General features: G+C 40.2%; 1 protein-coding gene across 1 annotated transcript in view; it reads right to left on the reverse strand.

Annotated features, from left to right (window-relative positions):
- Positions 1 to 13026, reverse strand: part of CERK (ceramide kinase) — a 43552-nt gene extending 30526 nt beyond the window's left edge. The window contains exons 1-3 of the mRNA XM_069801898.1: positions 12745 to 13026; positions 3619 to 3732; positions 1837 to 1959 (exon numbers count right to left, since the gene is read on the reverse strand). Coding sequence (XP_069657999.1) covers positions 1837 to 1959; positions 3619 to 3732; positions 12745 to 12883 — 376 coding nt within the window. The 5' untranslated portion in view covers positions 12884 to 13026. The remainder of the gene's footprint in view (positions 1 to 1836; positions 1960 to 3618; positions 3733 to 12744) is intronic.
- Between the last annotated feature and the right edge of the window lie 11169 nt (positions 13027 to 24195).

The following is a 24195-nucleotide window of genomic DNA, read 5'->3' on the forward strand; positions in this document are numbered from 1 at the left end:
TATATAAACCTGCTTCATTTATCCTCTTTATTATACTGAGGATACCAACAGTATTGAACAAATCAGTAGTAAGACAGCAGGTGAAATTCAGCGTCATTTCATCTGACTCCATGTCTCACATTCTTATGCGTATTATTCTTGCAGTATGTTCCCACTAAATTACATTAGTATCACAGGCATACAAGACAAAAGACAAACCAAGGGCAGCAATAGGAAAGGCACTTGTGAGTGAAGTATACGTAGAAATACTTTTACGTTAATTTACTTAAATACCGTTCTTGCTATGGTAACATAGTTAAAATGCATTTCCTTTCTGTGATAAGGACACAATAAGAATACCTCACAAAACTACATGCTGCACAGCAAGTGCTTGCCCTATAGTGTAACCTCCTCCCCCCAGAAAACACCATTGATATTACTACATCAAGTTTATTCAAATAGTTATGTATTTACATTGGTGGTGGCAATGAAAACAATTACTACACCTCTGTACTAACAGATACACAAAACACTAATGCTTGCTGCACCTAGAAAGCCTTCCTTTTTTGTATAGGACACAAAGACCTGTTGTAACATTTGCACTTCCTCAGATGGCATTCTAAATTATTATTTTAAAAGGAAAGAATAAACAGTTATTAGATCAGCACACTTGCATAATAAATGCACCCAAGCTAACTGTTTGAATGGTTTAAAGCTGCCACACACCTAAAGTGCCATTCACGCTCTCTGAGAACCTGTTACCTTTTCAGAAATAGTTTGTTACCAATAGAATGAACACCTGCACCCAGAGATGACTGCCCAGTCCACATCTGTCACAAGTGTACTGAGTGGGTGCACAAACCCCATTTTTTGAAATATTTTATTGGAAGCCAGATACTTCATGTAACGTATACAAAACAAAAACATTAGTAAGATGCATGCTTCCAATGCCTGCTGTTCAGAAGAACACATTTTGTTAAATATCCGTTTTTATTCTGTGAGCCGTAAGTACTTGCTTAAGTCACATTGTTGGTGGACTTGCATCCAGTCCCTTTTCTGGGGCTGTCTCAGATGGACCTCAGACCTTGGCTGTAGATAGTTCATCTCCAGTCCTGCCTCCAGCTCCACCTCCTGCTGCTCCTGCCTGGCTCAGGAGCCCCATCCCTGCTCTGCCCACCCTGCCCAGATACAGTGGGACTGCAGCCTCATCAGTGAGGGCACTGCCTTGTGTTATGGTCATCCTTGACCTCCCTTTTGTCATAGAGTTGCTCTGCTCCTGCCACTCCCTGACATCTATCAAGGTATCTCAAGAATAACTCCTGCAAAACTACTTTTAGCCTTCCAAGAAGTAGATGTCCAAGAGTCCCAGAAATGATTAATGGGAACTCTTACTACATAAGGCACATCGTTGATGAGAGAGACTGGAAAGGCGAGACAGACACACAAAAAGCCACCCATAAATCTTACAATTGCTACAATTCTTGTTCTTAGATCTCTAGAGGAGATCAAATCTCTGAGCTTACATCTGCCCTTTACTTTCTCCAAAGCTACAGTCATTTAAAGCCTCTGGTAAGCTTCTAATTAGTGTCCCTATTTTATGAAAATAATTTACATCTGGGCAAAATTATAAGACACCTACAGTCCTGACTGATTAGAGTAAAACACTCACTAAAATTTAGCAAGTGAGACACAAAACTAGCGATAAGAAGAATGAGACACTTCATCTCTCAGCTCCCTCAGCTTTTAAGCATAAGCTGCTCTTAAGAGTTCATAAAAGCAGATATATTGAAATAGTATTAACTGATACACAGGCCTGTAAAATGATGCTGCAAATGTTAGTAGTTTAGTCAAACTTACTCTGCATTTCAAGTAATTCTTTCAGCGCCTGTATCCACTGATTACACAAGTGCTCATCAACACACCAAAACGTCACATCACTGCACCGCCAGCGGTGATTTCGAGCTTTCTTCACGTAATAAACTATTTAAATTAAAAAAAAAAAAAAAGAAGAAAAAAGAAGAGGCACAATGAGACAGTTCTGTGAAATGACAAATGCAGTTTAGAGAAATCTCCAAAATATCTGCCTTTGGAAAAAAGTGGTAATTAACCCCCACTACACATTTCTGCAAATGACAGATTTCAGAGTGTGAATAGGACATTTGTAAAAAGTCAAAAAAAAACATAAAAGAAAACACTTGCTCTAGGCAATTACCTTATAGCAGATACCAAAACATAAACTTCTTTTTAAACCAAATACAATTCATTTTCCATAAACTGATTATAGACATAGAAAAGTTCACTGAGCTTATATATTATTTTATACATATGGAAGTCTGCAACGTCTAAATAATATAAAATGCCATAAACTTAATAGGATAAGCCAAACTCTCACATCAGCTCCCATGTAACCAACAGGGTGAATTTAATTTCATAAAGCTGAAATTTGAGAAAAAAGATTTAGAGTTTTCTTGTGCATTAAGAACTAGGCTGGTGAGACAGGAAGCACCCTACCTTTCCATCTAAAGTATCACCAATCATTGTTACTGAATGACTAAATGTGAGGAAAGTACTCTGCAATATAAAGTTTTGGCATGGGAGCAATCACATTTGCCCCAGCTTTGCAGCACAGAATTCACCACTCTTTCCCCAAAACAAACAGAAATTTATTTCTAGCACTTTGTTTTAAGAATACAGTCAATAATACAAAGAACCTTTACATGCATACTATTGCAATCTGATGGTTAGGGATAATTTTAAAATCCCCAAACATTTAGGTCTCATTTTTCCAGCCTCTCTCAATTTTCTGTCAAGTAGTAGAAAGCAAGTGTCCTGCTGCAGAGTCATTCAGCAGCAGAAACATAAGACATTAGTTAGGACTTCCTTCATTAAATAACTAAACACAGCACGTGTTCTTAAAGGTACGGCTTTATTTTCCAAGGACATGCACCTGTTGGAGCGAGTCCAGAGGAGGGCCACAAAGATGATCAGAGGGCTGGAGCACCTCTCCTATGAAGACAGGCTGAGAGAGTTGGGGTTGTTCAGCCTGGAGAAGAGAAGGCTCCAGGCAGACCTTCTAGCAGCCTTCCAGTACCTAAAGGGGACCTACAAGAAAGCTGGAGAGGGACTTTTTACAAGGGCCTATAGTGATAGGACAAGGGGTAACAGTTTTAAACTGAAAGAGGATGGATTTGGGGTTAGATGCAAGGAAGAAGTTCTTTACTGTGAGGCTGGTGAGGCGCTGGCACAGGTTGCCCAGAGAGGCTGTGGATGCCCCATCCCTGGAATTGTTCAAGGCCAGGTTGGAGCAACCTGGTCCAGTGGAAGGTGTCCCTGCCCATGGCAGCAGGGCTGGAACTATATGACCTTAAGGTCCCTTCCAACCCAAACCATTCTGTGATTCCAAAATAAAGATCTTTAAATGTAAACTGGCAGTTTTTTGGTGGGGGTTGGTCTGTTTGGTTTTGTGGTTTTTTTGGTTGGTGGTTTACTGGTTGGGTTTTTTGGGGCAGGGGGTGGGGCTTGGTTTTTTCAACACATCATTTCTGGTAAAAAAAATTCTGAAGATTCCTTTTGAGTCTGCCCTAAAGTAGCTCCAACAAAGTACTTAGCACGAGTATCCTGACACTGTATTTGCCTTACCTGTGAAAGCATGTGGCTTTGCCATTTTTTGCCATTTGCCAATATTACGCTGTTTCTTGTTAAATTCAGTTTCTTCTACAGCAATGATCTCAGAGGTTGGTACAAAACAGTTTTCTGTATGAACACAAGATCTTACACATTAATAGCTTACAAGAGCACTGGAATGATTATTTCTACACACAATATGATATAGATATACAATTAGTGTAGCTGCTCAATAAGCACAACCAAGAGCATAAGTAGAAATCTGCTAAATATTTTCAATCTGCTTTTACTTTTAGTCAAAGCACATAATCCATAACCACCTATAAACTATCCCAAATAGTATTTTAAATGTCTATGACTTCTCAAAAAATTAGGTATTCTGAGTATAAAAACAGTTTTGCATGAAGCCAAAATCCAGCAACATTCATTTCAGATTAATGAAATTGCCTCTTCAATGACATCTAGTCCAGATATTTGACAGTGAATAGCACAAGCTATTTCAAAGAATGTGCAACTAAATTTAGTGCAGAGAGACTACAGAGGCTATTTATTATTCTCAAGTAAGTAGTTGGCTTACGAAAGAAGGGCATTCATATGAATTCTTAAGACTTTAAATCCCTCTAAGCTTTTAAACTTCAGGATCTCCTAAGAAGCAAATTCTAGATGTTATGTTTATGTACTGCTAAATGTAATTCCCTTGTATCAACTTCAAAACAGTTGTTTTTCAGAACTAAAGGCCTCTTGCTCTTACACTATAAAGGAATTCCTCCACCCTCACTCTTTTTGTCTCTTATAGTCCCTCAACACCTTCTCAGTCGTCTTAACTTGTGTCGAATTGAGGATTTTGTCTCATTTTCATTACCGATTTCAAAATTTCTCTACTTTTACCTTATCTCAAAAAAAAAGTGGAATTGAAAAGGCATGCTTTCTATTTATGTACAAGCAAGTGCTCTGTGTATATATACACACATAAAAACATCTAATTACATAAGATTATATAATCTCATATAACAACAAGTGTAATATACTTGTTTCTCTCATATATAGATAGATAAATATATATAGAGAGAGGTATAAAGAGATATTAAACACATAAAATACAAACACTAATACTGTTGTTACTGGGTTTTATCTTACATTTCATCTTCCTCACTATTTTGCAGAAGTACCATGGTGGTGACGAGGAATGTAAAATAAGCAAAAAATTTTCCTGAGCTCTTAACAGTGGAGACTACAATGCATTTGCCACTAGTTCAATTTTATTTTATTTTTTCCTGTCCTATTTATTTGTTTCAGCCAACAGAGTTGTTACCTGTTGTCATGTCTATTGATGTGTCGTGGACTACACACGCAATTTTTTTTTTTCCTTTAGAGGTGTTTTAGTATTTGACTTATCTTCCTTTAGGGATTTTATCTTCCCAGAGGTTTTTAGCTTGATTCCAAAGAAACATAGCCTCCAAACTTTATAGTGAGGTCTTTTAGGAATCTGGCTGTATTTGAATGTTTTAACTACTTACGAAACAAATTGCAGCTTATAATAATTGCATTTACTATATTTAAAACACAATGGGGAAATGTAGCAGTCACAGAATGTCTTTATAAAGATCTAAGAGCAGAAATGAACTCACTAAAAACACTTTACTTGTACACAGATATAGACACCATACATATACACATTTATGATGACACCAAGTATTTAATATTGGATAGTAACAGTTAGTTGGTATTTCAACATTCAGAGAAAAGATCTGCTATAGGATCTCAATATGATTATACACCTATCCATTTATCCAAGGGAAAAAAAAATACAGAACAGAGATGGAACAATAAAATAAGGGAAGGGAGCATGTTCTTTAAGCTTTCTTCGCAGAACTGCTTTTAGCTTTCATTTTTCTACTGGCTATGCCACCTATCCATATGTCAGAATATGAAAGAAGGCTTGTTGCATTTATAAAGATTGCACTTAAGTGGTAACTCATTTTGTTGTTGCTCACAGATATGCTCCAAAACTGACAAACTACATTCAGATCAGAATTTAAACTACAATACTCTAATGAACATTTTGGGAAATAGTTCTACATACTGGATACTTATTAGCATGTACGCTAGGAGTAGCTACAGAGGTCATTCTTTTATTAGGCATTTTCTATATAATAGAGAAAGCTGTCCAACTGTACAGATAGCAAATAGATTAAAAAAATTCCAAATCTGCATCACTGAAAGCATTTCTTTGGAGTATATATTTTAGCACATATTACACAGCTTATAATAACAGCCTTAGACCTTGAAATCACTTCTACTAATCTCTCCTAATTCTTCAAATGTGTTCTCCCTCTGACAGTGGCATGACTGAAAGTTCTGCTTTTCCAGCAAATCTCTTCACAGAGGCGGCAAAAAAGCAAAGAGTAAATGTTTTAGTTAGACACATACATTTTTCCATCTTAAGCCACAAGAGTTACATATCTGAAAAAAAACAGACTCCTAAAAAACCCCACAAACCCCCCCCACCAAAAAAAAAAAAAAAGAACAAAGCAAAAGCAAAGAACAGAGTGATCCCACCTTCCCTCTGTAAATCTTTGGGTTTCATAAAAGTCTGAGAAGTTTCTGTTCTATGAATACCACCTATGCCGATTGTGGCCCTCAGTACTACTTGGCACTGTACAGGCATCAAGCAACTCCACTGCCCTGATAGTATACTCCAATCTTAAGGCAGTCAAAACCACACACTACCTAATACAGTAATTGCAGAGGGCCAGAAAGATGCAAAGCTGTCTCAAATACAAACATGTTATTCAGAACATTCCCTACAGCTTATGAAAACAAATCTGAAAGCAGTGGCATTTGTGTTTGAATAGAGCTCAAGAATTTCCATCAGTCCAAATATGACTCTCACTATTTGACTTAGTGTTATACTGTTTAATCAGAAAGCAAATCAACTACTTAGTCCCACCCTCGCCCCTTTTTCCCAGAAGGGAGAAGTTTCCAATGTGAAGAAATCAAATAGAGACCTTCAATACAAGCAGCGCAATCCTGCTCCTATAAAAACAATGCCCTAATCTACCATTTAATCACCAAAACCCACCCTTTACTTAAAAATAAGTAGGTCTATCCCACCCTCTTTTGAGAGGTCAACAAGGTTCACATGTGTACTAATTATAGTCCTTTCCCACACCTACTTTTGTAGCATTTACAAGCATTTTTTGTAGCATTTTGTAGCATTATCAAGTAGCATGAGCCATTTCTTTCACTGATTTAGCATAAAGGTGTTCACTCATAAAGGCCTTCACCTTTATGAATATCTCCCAAAACATGGAAAATCTTATTGCCATATTAACAACAACAAAAAATTGATACTTACACCAGCACTACTAGATCAACATTAATGAAAAAGTTGAACTATGGGCTCAGACCATACCAAAGAATTTCACTTGGCTCTGTACAATACACTCAACCAAGTAGCACACAACAGTTCCTAGACAAAATTCCAAGCAAAATACTGTGACTTCTTCAACATACACATCTAGATTCAAGAGACTGAATTTCGAGTTCAGAAATACTGAAGTACATATCAATTTTCTTAAGCTTACTCTCAAAGATCTTCACACATTTATGTTTTCACGTCTCACCTTGTTCAATGCCTAGCATACATGACACACTGAAGACAATGAGTTCTCCATCCAGAGCAGCTGGATGGAGGGGCATGGCAAAAAAAACCCCAAACAACACAAAACGGACAGGTGACAGTCTTCCCAGCACACTGGCTGTGTTATTCATCACTCATTCTGGGCCACAGTGCTCTTAGGCTTAACAGATACTCTTCTTGACAAATCAGCAAAATACTGCATTAGATGCATACTACTTTTCCCCACATTAAGCCAGTGGGTGAAAAAACCCCAAACAAGGTAAGCACATGAACAGTGGGCTTTCTCTGCAAAAAAATGCAGCTGGCAGCTGTTAAAGTGTGTTCCTCTGTGTTAAGAAAGGCTTTTTGGTGCATCATCACTGTCTGCCACTCCCACACAACACTTCCTGAGTTTATAAGCAAACTCAGTCAGAACCTCAGTCAAGATTTGTTCATTCATCACTGCCAGCTACGTATCTTACAGGCCAAATTCCTCCCTCAGAAATGTGTTAGCTCAAAGCAACACAGACATGTGCAAAAGCATAAACACGCCACTGATCACAGCATTAGGTTTATTCTTAAAATTCAGCTCAGGCCCACAGATGCAGTGGCATTCAAAATTAATTTAAATTATTAGTATGCTGTTGTGACTTAAAAATAGTAACAGCTAAAAAGCTGGGGTGCAGATTTAAAGTAAGTTTTCAAAGTGACTGAAAAAAAATTTACTGTTACAGACCACACGAACGGTAAGTTATCTTGGCCTAAGTTTAAGCTTTGCCTTCACCTAAGAGCAAGAAAACAAGAATGTTTTCCATCAGAAGGCACACTGCATTATATTGATCATGCACTACATAAAGCTGTGTCTGATAAAGACCGGAATAAGAGAAAATGATGGATAGGGATATAGAGCAGAGTTACAGGCAATTCACATCCTGGGGGAAGGGTAAGAAAAAAGGTACCATGACTAAATGATTTAATTCAAAATTGTGGAAGAGTCACAGAAACATCTGAAGGCAAGAAATAAGATGCACTTCCTTCACCTTAAGGGAAAAAACCCAAACACCGAAGAGCTGTATGCTTAAAAACATGTATTATTTAATGTAGCATGCATCTACATTTGAATAATGTATCTTCCAAGATGACACATTCTAAAGAAGCAATGCCTTCTAGAGCTATTATTCCCCACATCCTACTGGTTCAATGTGGATGCTGGAAGTGGAAACTGCCTAGAGAAAAAACACAGTTCAGATTTCTGCACGTGCCCATTGCCAGTTGGTAACAACTGATGAAAAATGACCTTGACTAAGGATATGCCAACACATTACAGGTGCTGGACAGATCTTGTTTCCAAGCAGGCCCACCTCTGCTGTCTTGGTACTGTGTTTATCAAACTGACCATTCTTTAGAATCCACAACTTGAGAATGGCATCAGTCTTGTGAACACTAGTACTGAGGCTTCCTTAAGTGGTTGTTTTGAGGGGAAAGCTGGAAAAGACACACTGAGGGAGGAGAATTCTGAAGGAAGAAATAGAAGGGTTGAAAGAAAGTGCATACAGTCAGTGAAGGCATACAATTCTGTGCCTAGTTTGATCATCCCCTTCATGCTCATGCTTTACAAATAAAAAACCCAGAAAAATGACAAGAGAATCTCATTCTGCATTTGTAATGCCTTAGGGCCAGGCACAATACCATCTTAGCCAATACCTCTAAATTACCTGTAAGTACATATGTACAATATATAATCTGCTATGAAATTTGGTACACAAAGTTTTATCATGTGTTGTGTAAGAAAAACCCGATTGTGCCATCAACATGAGAATATAATAAAACAATTGATCTGCCCAGCTTTGCATACATTACTTATGATTAACAACTAAATCTCATGGAGAAACGTTTCAAGGTTGAAAAATAATGTTCTTCAGAACATTTGAACATGAAGGCACACCTAGGATAAAAGGTGCATGGCTAAAAGTAACAGAGAAACACATGAAAAATTTCAGGTAAAACTTTTCCCTCTAAGTTCAAAGAAGTCTAACCAACCAAAGAATAGGAAAGGGGAACCTCATTACACTGAGGACAGAACTTGAAAATATAATGCTGTTAAACAAGGTCTAACAGTAGGAAAGGAAGGTAAACAGTATTTAGGATTTAAGGTTTTGAAAACATACCATAACTTGAACAAACATTTGATGTTATTGTTATTGTTGGTATCTTCTCAATGATAGCATTAAAAATAATTCTCCTGAATTAATACTTCTTTCTTCACAAAATGCATTTTGACAGAATGGGTTTAAATATATATTAATATCATTGTACAAACATGAGAAAACACAAGAATCTCCTCATATTCTGTAAAACTATATTTTCCTAGACAGTAGGACAAAGTCTCTGTTGTTGCCTAGCTGTTCCTGAATTTGCATTCAACAGGGAGTGGTAGATATTTCAACATTTCTACAATACACCTAACTATAGCTCTAGTTCCCTACCTTTCAAAGTCTGAAAACCTTGACAAAATATATACCAAACCATTTTTACTTATGTAGCTAAATCCAAGACAGTAATAAATACTCAGAAAATAAGTAGCCTTCACTGAGTTTTTTCAGTTTAAAGACAGCTGTGTCACTGTAGTAACTACCTATTAAACAAAAAATATAGCATTTTTATACTGCATAATTAAGTCTGTATTTAGGCTTAATGCACAGTAGTCACGTAGTCAAAGGCTAAATTGTAGAAAGATACCAATCTTGGTCAAGCAACTCCTCTGAAATTACATGCTTCTAACTAACCATCTTCCATATTATAAAGTTTATTTATATACTGTCATGTACGCTGCTCATATTTCCAAAATAATTGTAGAGAACACATTGAGCCATCCCAGGTCTTAAAAGAGCTTAAAGAAAAACAGGGCAGCAATAATATAAAACTGTGATGGTATTAAAGCAAAAGTGCAGGAAACGCATGAATTAATCAGGCTGTTAAGAAGAGGAGGTACATCATCAATTGCATTGCTCTCTACATAAATTACACCTGTGCCTCCAGAACACTTAGGCATTTTTCTTCTCCCACCCTCCCTTTTCTCTCCTGATTCCACATCGTATTTTTTCAAAATCTTGTAAATAGCTGTGCTACAGAACAGCAACCACATTCAGTAAGCAGACTTGCCTCCAAAGGAATCTCCAACTGTGTACCACTTCAGAAACTGCCTCAAAAAGAGTCTGGTCTACTATGTCTCACTCTCCTTCCGCCATTCTCAGCATTCTGACATCTACTTTGGAACAGGCTTCAGGACAGGTTCATAATCTTTTTGGCCCACCAGGAGTAAGTTGGGAAAAATTACAACTTACAAAGTTGGAAAAACTTAAAACTGTAAGCAGTTGTAAACTTCGGAGTGCTAGTGAGAGAGCTAGTGTGATTTTGTGGCACTCTTGCATGGTCTGAAGTCAGTCATCACAGAGTAGAATGGAGCTCCCATTGAACTTGCTCTAGCCTACAAATAAGTCAGCTGGTAACTTTACAAAGGCATTTTTAGAAGGATTTTGCACAAGTCAACAAAATTTTCTCCAAAGCAGGGGCTACTTTACCCAGTGGGAGCAACTGTCCCAAAAGGCTGTAAAACTTGGTATTTTAAATTTAAGGTCCAGATACCTTTCTTTAGACTCATTTTATTTCATTTTGAAAAGTATACAGCTTATTTTTCATGCCAATATATTAAGCTCAGCAGAATTAAAGAACTAATCTGTCTTCAAAGTCTTAGGTTCATTTAGCTGCACATCTGAATTAAGTTGAGGAATTTTCAAATACATTTTCAGCAGTACTGCTGATAAAAACTAGATTATGTCAAGTTGTATTCACACAATAGCAGAGGAATGATAACAAACTCCATTCTTATGTTACTGTGACTAAGAAGAGATGTATTTAAAACATGACCAATTCTCAGTATGTAGACTACAACATCAAATTCTTACAATTCTTTTTGAGTTCTCCCTCTCCCTTTTCCCTCACCTTTTTTCAAAGAGCCTCAAGCCAATAAGATATTACGATAAAATCAGGAAAATATTTAAGAAAGGTACACAGTAAGAAGGGAAGAACTATTTAACTATGTAAGTTCGTGAACTTGCCTGGGACTGGAGACATCTATATTCAAACCTGTCTCAGATAAGCTTCTAGTCAACCTTTCTATTATTAGTTTCTCTCTGTCTCAGTTCTTCCAACCTCTAAAATGAGGATGACAGCAGTTTTCCACTCTACAGCAGCTGCTGTGAAAAGGACATTACACATTTTCAGATGTTCACACACCATGCTGATAGGGCTATATTAATAATGGGAATAATTACTATATAAAAAACCCAAGGTCAAAGACTCTTATAAAATCCCACCTAAAGCGTAGTAGACAGCTTGATATACCGTATGTACAGACTTTTGCAGAAATTATCCTGAAATTTTGTCAGGTTTCTTCATCAGTAACCTCTTCCACTTGCAGTTTTGTAAGTCAGCACTACTCTAATCGCACAAAAGGGGAACTATAAACAGCTTTGTTACCCCATTACAAACTATTAGCCTACATTAAATATTTCCAAAACAGTAACTCGCAAAAGCTAAACTTTCTTTGGAAATTTCCATGAAGCCCTTAAGAAAGCAAAGAGCTTTAAAAAACCATCATTTGAAAAAGAAAAAAAAATAGCAATTTCCTGAAACACTGCCTCAGTATGAAAGTGTTTTTAACCACAAGTAAGTCATGTAACTAAAAATAAAAAAGTTGCTTTCAAAGTACTGCAAGTCTATCACGTCCTGCTGTGATTACTTCGAATACAAGGTTACAAGCCACGCAGACTGCGACCCGCTCACGGCGCCAAGAAACAATGGGGTTCAGCTACACAAATCTGCGCTCTCCTCCTCCAGCTGCAGGGACAGGTTTCCCTCCTTTGTTACCAGGCGCACGCTCCGAGCAGATGCTGAAGCTGCCGTCTCCGCAAAGCGGGCAACTCGCCGCCCTCGGGCTCCCCGCGAGCAGCCCCCAGCTTCGTCCCGAAGCGCACAAGGCGATTAACCGGCGGAGGCGCTGGGCGCGGCCGGCTCTCCGCCGGCGACAGTCCCGCCACCGCTGCGGCTCCCCCGCTCCCGCGCCGCCCGGCCCGGGCCCGCGAGCGATTAAGCCGCCCTCCCTCTTCCGCCGCCGGACTCTGAACCCCACAGGCGCCGGCTGCCGCCCTTCCTTCGCCGGGCGAAAAGGCGCCCGAGTCCAGGAAACGCGGCGCTCCGAACGCCCAGCGTGCTCCGAGCCGACGACAACCGCACGCCGCCGCCGCCGTGAGACCGGCTCCGGCAGCGCCCCGGCGGGGGCAGGGCCGGCCGCTGAACCCCGCAGGGCCGGCCGCTGCCCCCCGCCGCCGGAGACGTCGCGAAGGCCCTTGCCGCGCCGCCGAGGAGAGGCGGCCCCTCGGGCGGCCGCGGCAGGTGCGCTAACGGCCGCCCGGCCGCCCGCCACGGCCCGGCCCGCCGCTCCGCTCCGCTCCACTCACCGCCGCCGCGGCGCGGCGGGCGCGGGTCGCGCCAGGCCAGCCGCCCCCGCTCCTCGTCTAAGGTGACCTCCCAGGAGCGCTGCCCCAGCCCCAGCGAGGACACCAGCCGGGGCCGCCGGCCTCCCGGGAGCTGCTCCATGGCCGCCGAGAGCCCGGGCCCGCCGCAGCCCGCTACCGCATGGCGCAGCGGAGCGGGCGGCCGCCGCGGGGCAGGCCCGGCAGCTAACGGCGCCCCTCGCCCGCCGCTAGCCGGCCTGTCCCCCGGGCGGGGCGGGGCGCGGCGTCAGCGGCTACGCCAGCGCCGCCGGGGCGGGGCCTGGGGCGGGGGCGCGCCGCGCGGTTCCCCCGGCGGGGCGCCCGGCTCCGCGGGCCGGGGCGGGCCGGGGCAGCGAGGCCGGGGCGGGCCGGGGACAGCGGGGCCGGGGCGGGCCGGGGCAGCGAGGCCGGGCGGCCCCCGCCCTCGCCGGCCCCCGCGGGCAGGCTGCCCGGGGCTGCGGGGCGCGGAGGAGGCGGAGGCGCAGGCCCCGACCCGCTTTGCCTCCTCACCCCGCGGGCCAGAGCCAGGTGCTCTGCGGCCCGCGGCGGAGGCTCGCCCAGCCGGAGCCCCCGGGACGGGCCAGCAGGCGGGAAGCACCGGCGCCACGGCCGTGGCTCAGCGCGGAGAAACGCGTGCGGATTGCTTCCGTGCTTGTGCGGGAGGATCGAGCACCCATCGCAGTGGCGACGAACTCTTCCCTTACCAAGACGGTGAAAGCGTCATGGATACCTCCACCGCAAACATTCAGTACCACCAACCTCTCGATCTAACCGCGCCGCCTTCTCCATAAAAAACATTTTGGGCTTGCCTTAAAGATGTTGATGGTAATTCACTATGATTAAACTCTTAATTCTTTGCTGCCTTTCAGGTCCTCCATGGCGTTCCTGAACCGTGTCACTATAACCATCAGCATCCTACCCAAAATACAGGCCAGAGTGAGCCGCAGTTGCTCCACCCCTGACCCTACTTCAAACCTACTGGTTCTGAATATCTCCTATAGAGGTTAGAGAAAAATGTCACTCGCCTGTCTGTTCTTAAGCGGGTCCAGCCCGGGGCCAGTTCTCTGCTTCAGGAGGATGATGCAGACACTCCAGCTGGCTTTGCTCAGAGCCCGTGCAGGGCTAAAAAGCTTCTGTACTTGAGCTCCGCTCTGAACCTTGCAGTGTACTCACATTTCGTTTTCTGGAAAAAAAAAAAAAAAGAGTTAGGCACTGTCATCCAAGTTACGTGTTCAAGGTAGTCTTCCTGTGCCACGAGTACTCTGTCATCCTCTATCTCGATTATTGCGACATTCATTCTGGCCTTGAAGGACATGGTGTTGCCACCTTTATTGCTGAAAATAGCTAGGTATGCCACACCCACAATTTCAAGGAACACTTTGTTTCTGTCAGTTGTATTGCCCTTTACATTTTTTAATCCTTCCCTCCACAAACACCTGTAAAGCTCTTTATATTGAGGCTTAAAGTGAAGTTTGTTGCAAAAGTCTGTTGTGAACATTAGTCTGCCAAATCCACTTCTGAGCAGCCATTAGCATCTCGCTGGTTCTTTGCATTCTGCCAGCTACATCATGTGTTATCATCCCTCTTACACTTGGATGGTAAGATCTCTGGTCCAGGAACATCCTTTTTGTTTCAGGTTGTACCACATCTAGCACATTTCATTGCCATTATTTGTAACCACTTCTGCAAGCCAGAACAGCTGTGCAGAAACCGCAGCTTAATGCTGACACTCACGATGCAACAGAGACTTTTGCTGTTGACCCCCTCAGACATGCTCCAGGAGCCAATGGATCACTAATACAAAGCTGTATTCTTAAAAATATTACACAGGGGTACCTATTTATCATTTCTCCACTGGGCAAATTGGATATAATCCTTTATAGTCTACAGTCACCTGAATCAATAGTCTTACACTGTGATCCATGCTAGTTGAAGAAGTAAAAAGTTCATTCTTTTTACCATTCTTGCCTATGATTATTTCTTTTTATTCTTATTAATTTGACAACTCTTTTTGGCTTAGCTAAGGCTAAAGCCTTCAACTGTAAAACACAGAATTGATAAAATATTCTCTGGTCTACTGGAAGCCTACCAAGCTCTACTAGCACCACTAGCCGGAATGGCATTTCCCATCCACGTTTCTTACTTGTTTAGACAAGGAGAAACCACTTATTTCTTCCTTGCACACCATTTTAGCGTAACAGTGTTTTGGTCCATGATTTAGGACCCTCCATGCTACTACAGGAATGTCTTGCAGAAATTCTTAGCAGTGCTGTGTCTAGTCTGCTCTGGCACTCTCTGGTAGTCCCCTGAGTACCAACATGTGTTTCTGTCCCTAGAAAGTAATGGTCAAATTTGAGCTAACACAATATTTTTTTCAATCAGTTTTAGTACTTTATGATTTTCTTCCCTGACACTTAACAGAGAAAGAATTTCTAAAGGATGACTGATTCAGTAGGCTAAAGCACACACATGTCAATTACTGTTTTACTGCTTATTACATAAGCCTTTAATTACCACTGAGGGGACAGAACTGCAGATGCAGCGATGCCAGTAAACTGCAGGATTTATAGCCTAAAATCTTGGTGCTAAAGTTGACTGATCACAGGGCTCCACCCTGAGAAATGGCATGGTTGTAAAAGCACCTCACTTTGTTCACAGGTCCACAGAGGCCACAGTAATGGCTGCAATTGTAGTTAACTTGGGAACAATAATACATTGCATAACAAGTACAATTCACAATGTCAAATGGGAAGAATGCAGGAAGGTAGCACAACTTACAAGGTTTATCTCTATGACCCATTTGCTACCTATCTAGCAAACAACATAACTTTTAAAGCCAACTTTCTCTCCTCAGTGTCTGATTTCATAATAGGTCATTCATCTCAAATGACACCAAGCCAAGTGGTGCAGTTGATATTCTTGAGAGAAAGGATGTCATCCAGAGGGACCTTGACGGCCTTCAGGAGTGGGCCCATGCAAACCTCATGAAGTTCAACAAGGCCAAATGCAAGGTCCCATACCTGGGTCAGGGTAACCACCCCTATCAGTACAGGTTAGGGGATGAGTGGATTGAGAGCAGCATTGTGGAGTAGGACTTGGCGGTACTGGTGGATGAAAAGCTGGACATGAGCTGGCAATGTGCATTTGCAGCCAAGAAAGCCAACTGTATCCTGGGCTGCATCAAAAGAAGCGTGACCAGCAGGTCAAGGGAGACAATTCTCCCCCTCTACTCCACTCTTATGAGACTCTACCTGGAGTACTGCGTCCAGCTCTGGGGTCTGAGCACAAGAAAGACATGGACCTGTTAGAGTGGCTCCAGAGGAGGGCCACAAAAATGGTCAGAGGGCTGGAACACCTCTCCCATGAGGAAAGGCTGAGAGAGTTGGGGTTATTCAGCCTGGAGAAGAGAAGGCTCTGGGGAGACCTTATTGTGGCCTTTCAGTACTTAAAGGGGGCTTATAAGAAAGATGGGGACAGACTTTTTAGTAAGGCCTGTTGCAACAGGACATGGGCTAATGGTTTTAAACTAAAAGAGTGTAGATTTAGATTGGACATAAGGAAGAAATTTTTTTACAATGAGGGTGGTGAGGCACTGGAACAGGTTGCTCAAAGAAGTTGTGAATGCCCCATCCCTGGAAGTGTTAAAGACCACGTTGGATGGGGCTCTGAGCAACCTGATCTAGTGAAAGATGTTCCTGCCCATGGCAGGGGGGTTGGACTAGATAATCTTTAAGGTCCCTTCCAACCCAAACCATTCTATGAGTCTATGATCCCTATAACAAGTACTTACTCCTAGCAACTTTATGTTGTACTGAACAGGATCATTACATGATAATGTAGGCAATTAATTAAGGAACACTTCTAAGCAGATACATATTTTTAATCAACAGGAGCAGACAGGTATTCTTCAGCATGACTTGCATTACCAAAATATTGATTTAAGTCATTGCAAACTTGAGCTCTCTCTCTTCCAAATCTTTCAGAGGTGTACTTATTCATTAGGACCCTGCATCTGATTTTTTCCACAGTGAAAATCAAGCATGTCCTTGTAGTATCTTGGCAGAAGTAGAAAGTACTGTGTATACAACCGTATCTGAGAAAGTGAGTCTAAAGTGAAAAAATGTAAAATATCTTAACCAAAGTGAAAGCTGGATAATACCCACGTAAGTGTGCCGGAGACAAATGAAGAATCATATTCTATCATATTTTTGCCACTCTACTCAGTTCTGTGTTGGAAGTTTAGAGGGAATCACAGATTTTCACCAAGAACTCTGGAAAACACAGACAGTCACAGACCTGGGATGGAGTCTTTCAGCTGCTATATGTCCTGTGCTCCCAGGGAGATGGCTCCAGGCTCAAGGACTCCTCCATGTCCCAAGAAACTTCTGCAGTGGTGCTCAATCCCAATGAGGGAAGAGAAGAAAGTTGAAGATCAGTGAAGATATTCCTAATATGTCCCTTGAACATGTATGTGAGAACCAGCTGTGGTCTTGTTCAGTTGACAGCTAGTACAGAACTGAATCTTTAATCTCATTGCTCAGGAATTTAAAACTGGAACAAAAATCAAGAAAAGTTTTTTACTTTTTTTTTTTCATATTTTTTGCTGCCCATTGATAACTATGAAATATTTCTTTTCTTCCACAGAGAGAATGCCCCAAGAAAGTTTGTAGACAGATGCTTGGGAATTATAAAAATTTTTTATCTTGGTGCATCTCAGGCAAATCGAAATATACACATGAATCAAATTCTGTTCTCAAGTACACACATGCAAGTCCCATTAGAACAGTGTAAATACACCCAAAGGCCAAATTTGGCAATTGAAAGACTTTTGGAAATTGGAAACTAACCAAGAAAGATAATAGAACAGAGGAAAGTAATTCATTTTAAATATAAAAATACTGACTAATGTTCTAATTCCTTTTCTACTTTTCAGCAAACAAAGACTAAAGCATGACTAGAATATTCTTCCTGCTGATGGAAAGAATGACATCACCTTCTCTAGAAAAATGCCTGAGCTATTTCAAAGCACTTCCATGCTTTTATCATAAAAGTTTAAATTACAGTTATTATTGGAAATGATCTGGAAAAAAGCAGTTTTAAAGGCTTGTCAAAAAGGATGATTGCAGTCCTTTATTCTTCTATTTTAAGAGACCAATACAGGAATCTGAGTTTTGTTATCTTCTTGATGGCTTTGCATGGTACATGGTATGTACGGGGGTATATAAAAAATGTTTGCTCTGCTCTGGTAAGAATGCTTGAATAGGTAAAGTAGGTCTTTCCCTGCAGTGCTTGTAGGCAGGGATAACTGAAGAGGCAGAACTGAAAAAATGCTGGTAACATCCAAAAGTTTCTTTCTTCTGTCCGCCCCTCAACTATGTCAGTTGTTCTAATAAAAGAGTGTATTTATCTCTGCAAGATATGCTTTGCTGATATTCCCAGTCCTTCAAACTGCAGAAAAATTGCTCTTTACCAGGCCAATGCAGACCTTGCCTGGAGCATGCCCACATGCTTTTTTTGCAGAACCATGCATATGGAGCAGTTCTCAAAAAGAGCTCTAAGGATGGTAACTCTGGGTAGGCAATTTTTTATAGTTCAGGTATCAAACTATTATCAAACTATGTATCATGTTCAATAGTAACCTCCATCATATATACTAACTCCTATACTGACTGAGTGTAAGAACAGTAAGATTTTGTGAACGTTTATAACTCTGCCTGGAGACTTATTTACACAATTACAGGCCATGTGTATGCCACCAGCATGACACTATTGACAAATCTCAAGTGTGGGCTCCAATCTATGCAATAAACAAGTTTCAGGATGAAAGAATTGTTAACATAAAAATTTCTACGATCACCAAAGCAATATTTTTTCTCCTAACTCATTTTTAGACATCTAGTTTGAGCCATTTTAACTGGACCTTTTTATTCCCAGAGTGCTTCTCTGATGCTCTGCTTCAGCAGGTAGGGCTCTAATCCACATCAGGGCTCTTCTAACTTATACCAGAAAGTGTGGCCTTCATAAACTAAAGAATGAAGTAAGAGTATTCTTCCATTTAAGATGGAGAGACATATTTTTATGCTACTTTTAGCAGAACACACTGTAAAACTACTAATCAACACTCCAGGTAAAAGCATAGGAAAGCATAGGAAAAAAAATTACACACACTATGGAGGCAGTAGCAACAGTTTCTTTGCAAAGAGAACATAAACCAAACCAGAAGCAAGATTCTCTGAAACAGAAGAGGAAAATCTGGAGAGTATATTTATCAGACGTAAAGTAATCAACTAAAGGAATAATCTGAAAATAAAACAATCTCAATATAGAAACCATTACACTGGAAAATACGATTTACTTTCTTCAGTTTTGGATATCCTTATTAACAACACAGGAACTAAATAAAAATAGAGATAATCAGATTATCAACGCAGGCAAATAAGTACATATGAGAAGCACAGCCCCATTATTTATCTTGATACTCCAGACCAACTATTACCTAAGATATGCTTAGTTAGACTAATTAACCTAGCACACAAAAACAGATAAAGTACCTAGGACTTAGACAACCATGGAAGCATTTCTTTAAGCACCAACTATGGTCTTTATCATCTTACATAAAACAAAATAAGATAAAATAAAATAGAAATTATATTAACAGCAATGTCATACAAGAAACTCAAATAACTTCTTCACTTCCAAGAATCAGTGAACATATCTGTAGCCTCCCAATGTTAATAACTTGAAAAACGATAAACAACACAGAAATCAGAATGTATCTTTGAAGAGTTTACATTCTTTAAAGAAGTTTTTTGACTCTGTATAGCTGCCAGGATTAAAACTCTAGCTGATGCACACTGAATCAGATGAAACATAAACCTAATTTATATTAATATTTTAAATAATTTTCAATATTTTCTTCTTATCACTGAGGAAATGACATTGATGTGTTGTTTCTAACTAAAAAGATAATCATGCCTGTGATCACAGGTAGATTGAGCTCACTCAGAAGCTAGTGAAATGTCTAATCACATTACCAAAAAGTCCTTCTGCCCCTTTCTTGACATTTGGAAGGTTTTTCAATGCATTAATCAATTTTTGCCATTGGGAACTTATCGCCTATCAAATGTACCTTGAAACACAAACATTCACACCAGTCTTCTTAGAAGACGTCTACTTTTGACCTGATATTCACAAGCTCATGTTTTTTTCAGTACTTCTACAAGACTACAAATAACTGCAGTTAAAGATGGATCTTGAGGTCCATCTTCTTACAAGAGCAAGAGATATTCTAAGACATAGCCACTATTTACAAGATAGCAGAGTTACTATATGAGGAAGAAGGATGCTCAGAAGGGCAAAGATGTTTGGCTAAACTAAAAAAAATTTGATGCATTAAATTCTCTCTTTCTTGTGAATACTGTCATTTTGAAGTCAAGTAGCATTAGATCACAGACTTGACTTCCCTGAAAGTCCATACTGAAAAATTCATGATTTATACTCAAGATTTATAGTTTCATATTTTCATTGAAACTATCCTACCATTTCAGTTTCAGTAGAAAAAAGCAATCCTACACAATACCTGTATTAGAACAATATTAATTCAGAAAAGATAAGAGTATATGAAATAAAAAAAAATATATAGGTTTTCTCAATCTTATCAGTCTTTGGACACAGTCTCATCAGTCTTGTTATTGATTCGTTATATAATTGGAAAGTTCACAGGTGCATAAATTAGTATTTTAATAATATTTACGTTTGCAAATACAAAGATCCTGGTTGTAGATTCTTTTAAAGTTGCGTTTGTGGATTTAAGGTAGAAGGAAGGGGTTTTTGTCTTTAAATGCCAATGTATTGTCTCCTTGAAACTGGTTTAATTAATTCATGTAATTTAATTAAAAATGTTACTTTCTGTGGTTTGTACAATATTTTAAAAGTACAATATAAACCTAAAGTAAATGCTTAGAAATGCAGGTGAAGTTCTCTTACAAAGGCCAAGATTCTGAATGATCAGATCAAAGATGGATTGAAGCAGTTTGTCTGAATAGAGTAATTTTCACTTTGATTGTTTTTCAGCTGATTACTGTAGTAGAGATGATGACAGCTGGTATGAAGTTGTCTGAATCAGTGATACTAGAATGCAAATACATGCCAATACTTTGCATAAAATCTGCAAAGCAGAGCTATTTCTGCACTATGCCTTTTGACATCTCAGCACGCATGTTGACTTGAATTGGCGTCCTCTCTTTTTGATTTTCTAGCATCAAAATTAAGTGGGAAACTAAGAAGAGAATATAAAATCAGACACAGCTACCCAAAAAAGAGGGCAATGGAGAACAAAGAGGATTTTTTCATAACTGAAGTTTAGTATTTAATTCTAGCAAACAAATATATTTAAGAAACTTTACTGTACCTGACTTCATAGCTGTTCAAAGGGATGCCAATCATCCTGAGGATGAATATGTTGAAAAGAAAATTCAAAGACTGAAGAGTAACCTGATAAACACTTGTAATCTGTTTGTCTTGCCAGGTGGCAATGGCTGACAAATTAATTTGGAGCACACCATTTTATCAGAAACATATTTAGAGCTGACTAGTCTACATGTCATTCTAAATAAAATTTACAGAAATTGTAGATTTTGATGAAAGTGATACATTTTCAAGATCGCACAGGGTTTTAGTCAACCAGCTCATTTAGTCAGAACTACAAATCAAACTTCACTGCAATGCTTTGAAAAATCAATCACCTCCAAACCATCTCCAGACAGTTTAATACGAATAGTTTTGCAAAAATCATGACTCTGAAAGACATAATTCTAAATCACTGTGGCTAAGAAATGACAATTAGAGGAGTAATCAATGTTTTGAAAAAGAACCTGAGTGCAAAGGAGCCATTCAAAACAATTGCTTTTATGGTTGTATCTATAAAGCAAGTCAACAGGAAAAGAGATTACCTTGCTAATGGCAGATTCTTTCCCTTGATTAGAAAAGGAAATGCAATAATGAGACTTGAACTAATAACACATTCATATTAGATTTAGCTGTAAGAAACTTCCTCCTCCATCACAGTAGGGTGGGCGTACAATAAACCTATGAAGGGCCAGAACAGCAACTGTAACAGAAACCAGAGAAGTAGTATTGAGTTGAAGTAAATATTCAATCTAAAATGGACTTGTACAACACTTCATTCCTCTTGCTTTTTTTAGCAAATTTTGAGACTGTGACTAGAATTCTTAGGACAGAAACTAATGTAATGCTATGTGTGTCTTTCACAGCCAGCAACCACTGGCTACTGAGAAAACATGTGTGACTTATTCACTATACCATATGGTTGATAATCTCAACATCACAAATCATTCTGGTTTTGGAAGGAAGCGTTTTGAAACACTGTGGGATAGAACATGAAGTGGGGAGAGAGAAAGAGAGAAGTGTGCTATGGACTTTCTCAGTAAAAAAACAGAAACACAACTATAGACTTAACAAAAGCTGACAGTGCCCGACTACAAACAGGACAAGAATAGGACGAGGTAAAACCCTACATCTTCCCTTTTTTACAAGCACAAAACCCTACTCACAATGCACTGTTTAGAAGACAAGCAATGTTGCATGTGGTTGATTAGAGGAACATGCATTGCAGGGTTGACAGCAACATAGCTTGAAGTTGGGTTAAAACACACAAACTGTTCCTATGCAACTGAATCAATGCCAGCATGGCTTTCTGAAAACTATCAGATAAAAAGCAACATGAGTAATGACAAAACAATACTGAAGAAAGACACTAATTCCTTTCACTCCCTGAAGACACTATGACTAGAAACTGTATGGGTATGCATGCAGGTATGCATGTACAGCCAGGTGAAAAAACATTTACCTGAATCTCCAAATTCACTGGGTAATAATGGTGTTAACACCCCACCCACTACTTTGTGCTTCAGACTAATGGCAGTATAATGTAGCTAGACTTTACCTTTGAAACTTAATTTGCTAATCCTAAAAATCTTTCAAGTTTCTCCTTCCTGTGTTCTCCTCTCTGGTAATCTACTTAGCTGTACAGAGAGTATGATATATGAGAATAAATAATGCTTGCTTCACAGAAAGTGAGATACAGCCTAGCGAGAGTGTTAGAGTATTGCCTCCTAAAATGAGTTTCAAATGTATACATAAGTAGCTTACTCTTTGGAAAGGCATAAACACCTGTGGGTAAAGCAGACTTAAAATGAAACTCCTTGCCATCACTCCCCATCCCCGTCCCACTTCTGGACAGACACCAAAATGCCATGTTTGGACAGAAGCCATGGAAGCCATTGGATTTCTAACCTGGTCTGATTTGTGGAGTTCATTGTTCACAGCTCTAGGGTTTTTTCAGATTTTCTGGTTTAGCACACACCTAGATGCTGAACCCAATTGTGATCCAGCTGCCTAAACCAAAGTGCCTAAGGCCAATTGGGAGGCCTTTGGGTAGCCCAGATGCCTGCCTGGGACAGGCAGATATGACACAGGGCCTCAGAAAAGACCCACATGCTCTGAAGCAGCACTGGTAGCTAGGATGGATACCCTATAGCTACTCTACCTCTAAAACAGCACTAAATGCCTAGGTTTGGGCAATGGAATATCACTCTCCATGTCTGGTAACACTCTCTAGCAGGCAGACTTCAAGAGTTTTGTCACCTAAATCCTGGGATTAATGTCTTAGCCAAGGGAACTTCTAATGATTTAGACATATTTTGTCCCCTACTAGAAGTGCAATGAGCAGATCAAAGAGATTGGTGCTAAGGCTCCTTACATCTCCATTATAGAAGGCTCAGGAGGCTTACCCCGATTTAGATATCGGCTGGTTTCCCGGGTCAAACATCTCCACTATGTAGGTGGTTCAATGCTCAAGAAAAAGTGATAGTCATGAACTGGAAGACCTTTTGGTAGTATAGTCCACAAATAAGTTAGGAACCTATTGCTCCTGAAGAGCACTGCAGCACTTCTGGAGCAACCTTTCTGATTTAGTTTCCTTCCAAACAGAATCAGTTTCACAGGTACCACAACTGTCCTCAGAAATGAACTAATACACAGTAAATGGAGATAACCAAGGGATTTGCTTCAAAACTGTATTACTGCTCTGAACCAAGTTGCTAATGTAGACCTGGTTACACCATATGTTCAAAACTTAGATTTGGCCCAGGGCTACTAGGCCAGACCACTTCCATAGTTTTATCAGCTTCACTACTTGGTGAAATAGCTTCCACAGTTTAGAAAGCCCTCTTTTTAAAAAAAACCCTCTCCTGCCTTTACTTGCCTTTGTATGTCATCTGAGGAATTTCCAGGCTTCAAATCTACATGGGCAACTGGCAAAAGATACCTCCTTTGTATCAAAGGGGTTAGAGCAAATCAGGAGTTGATGGCCACTACCTGATCTTTCATAGTTTC

This window comes from Haliaeetus albicilla, chromosome 14 (assembly GCF_947461875.1).
Source record: "Haliaeetus albicilla chromosome 14, bHalAlb1.1, whole genome shotgun sequence".
NCBI classification, from domain to species: Eukaryota; Metazoa; Chordata; class Aves; order Accipitriformes; family Accipitridae; genus Haliaeetus; species Haliaeetus albicilla.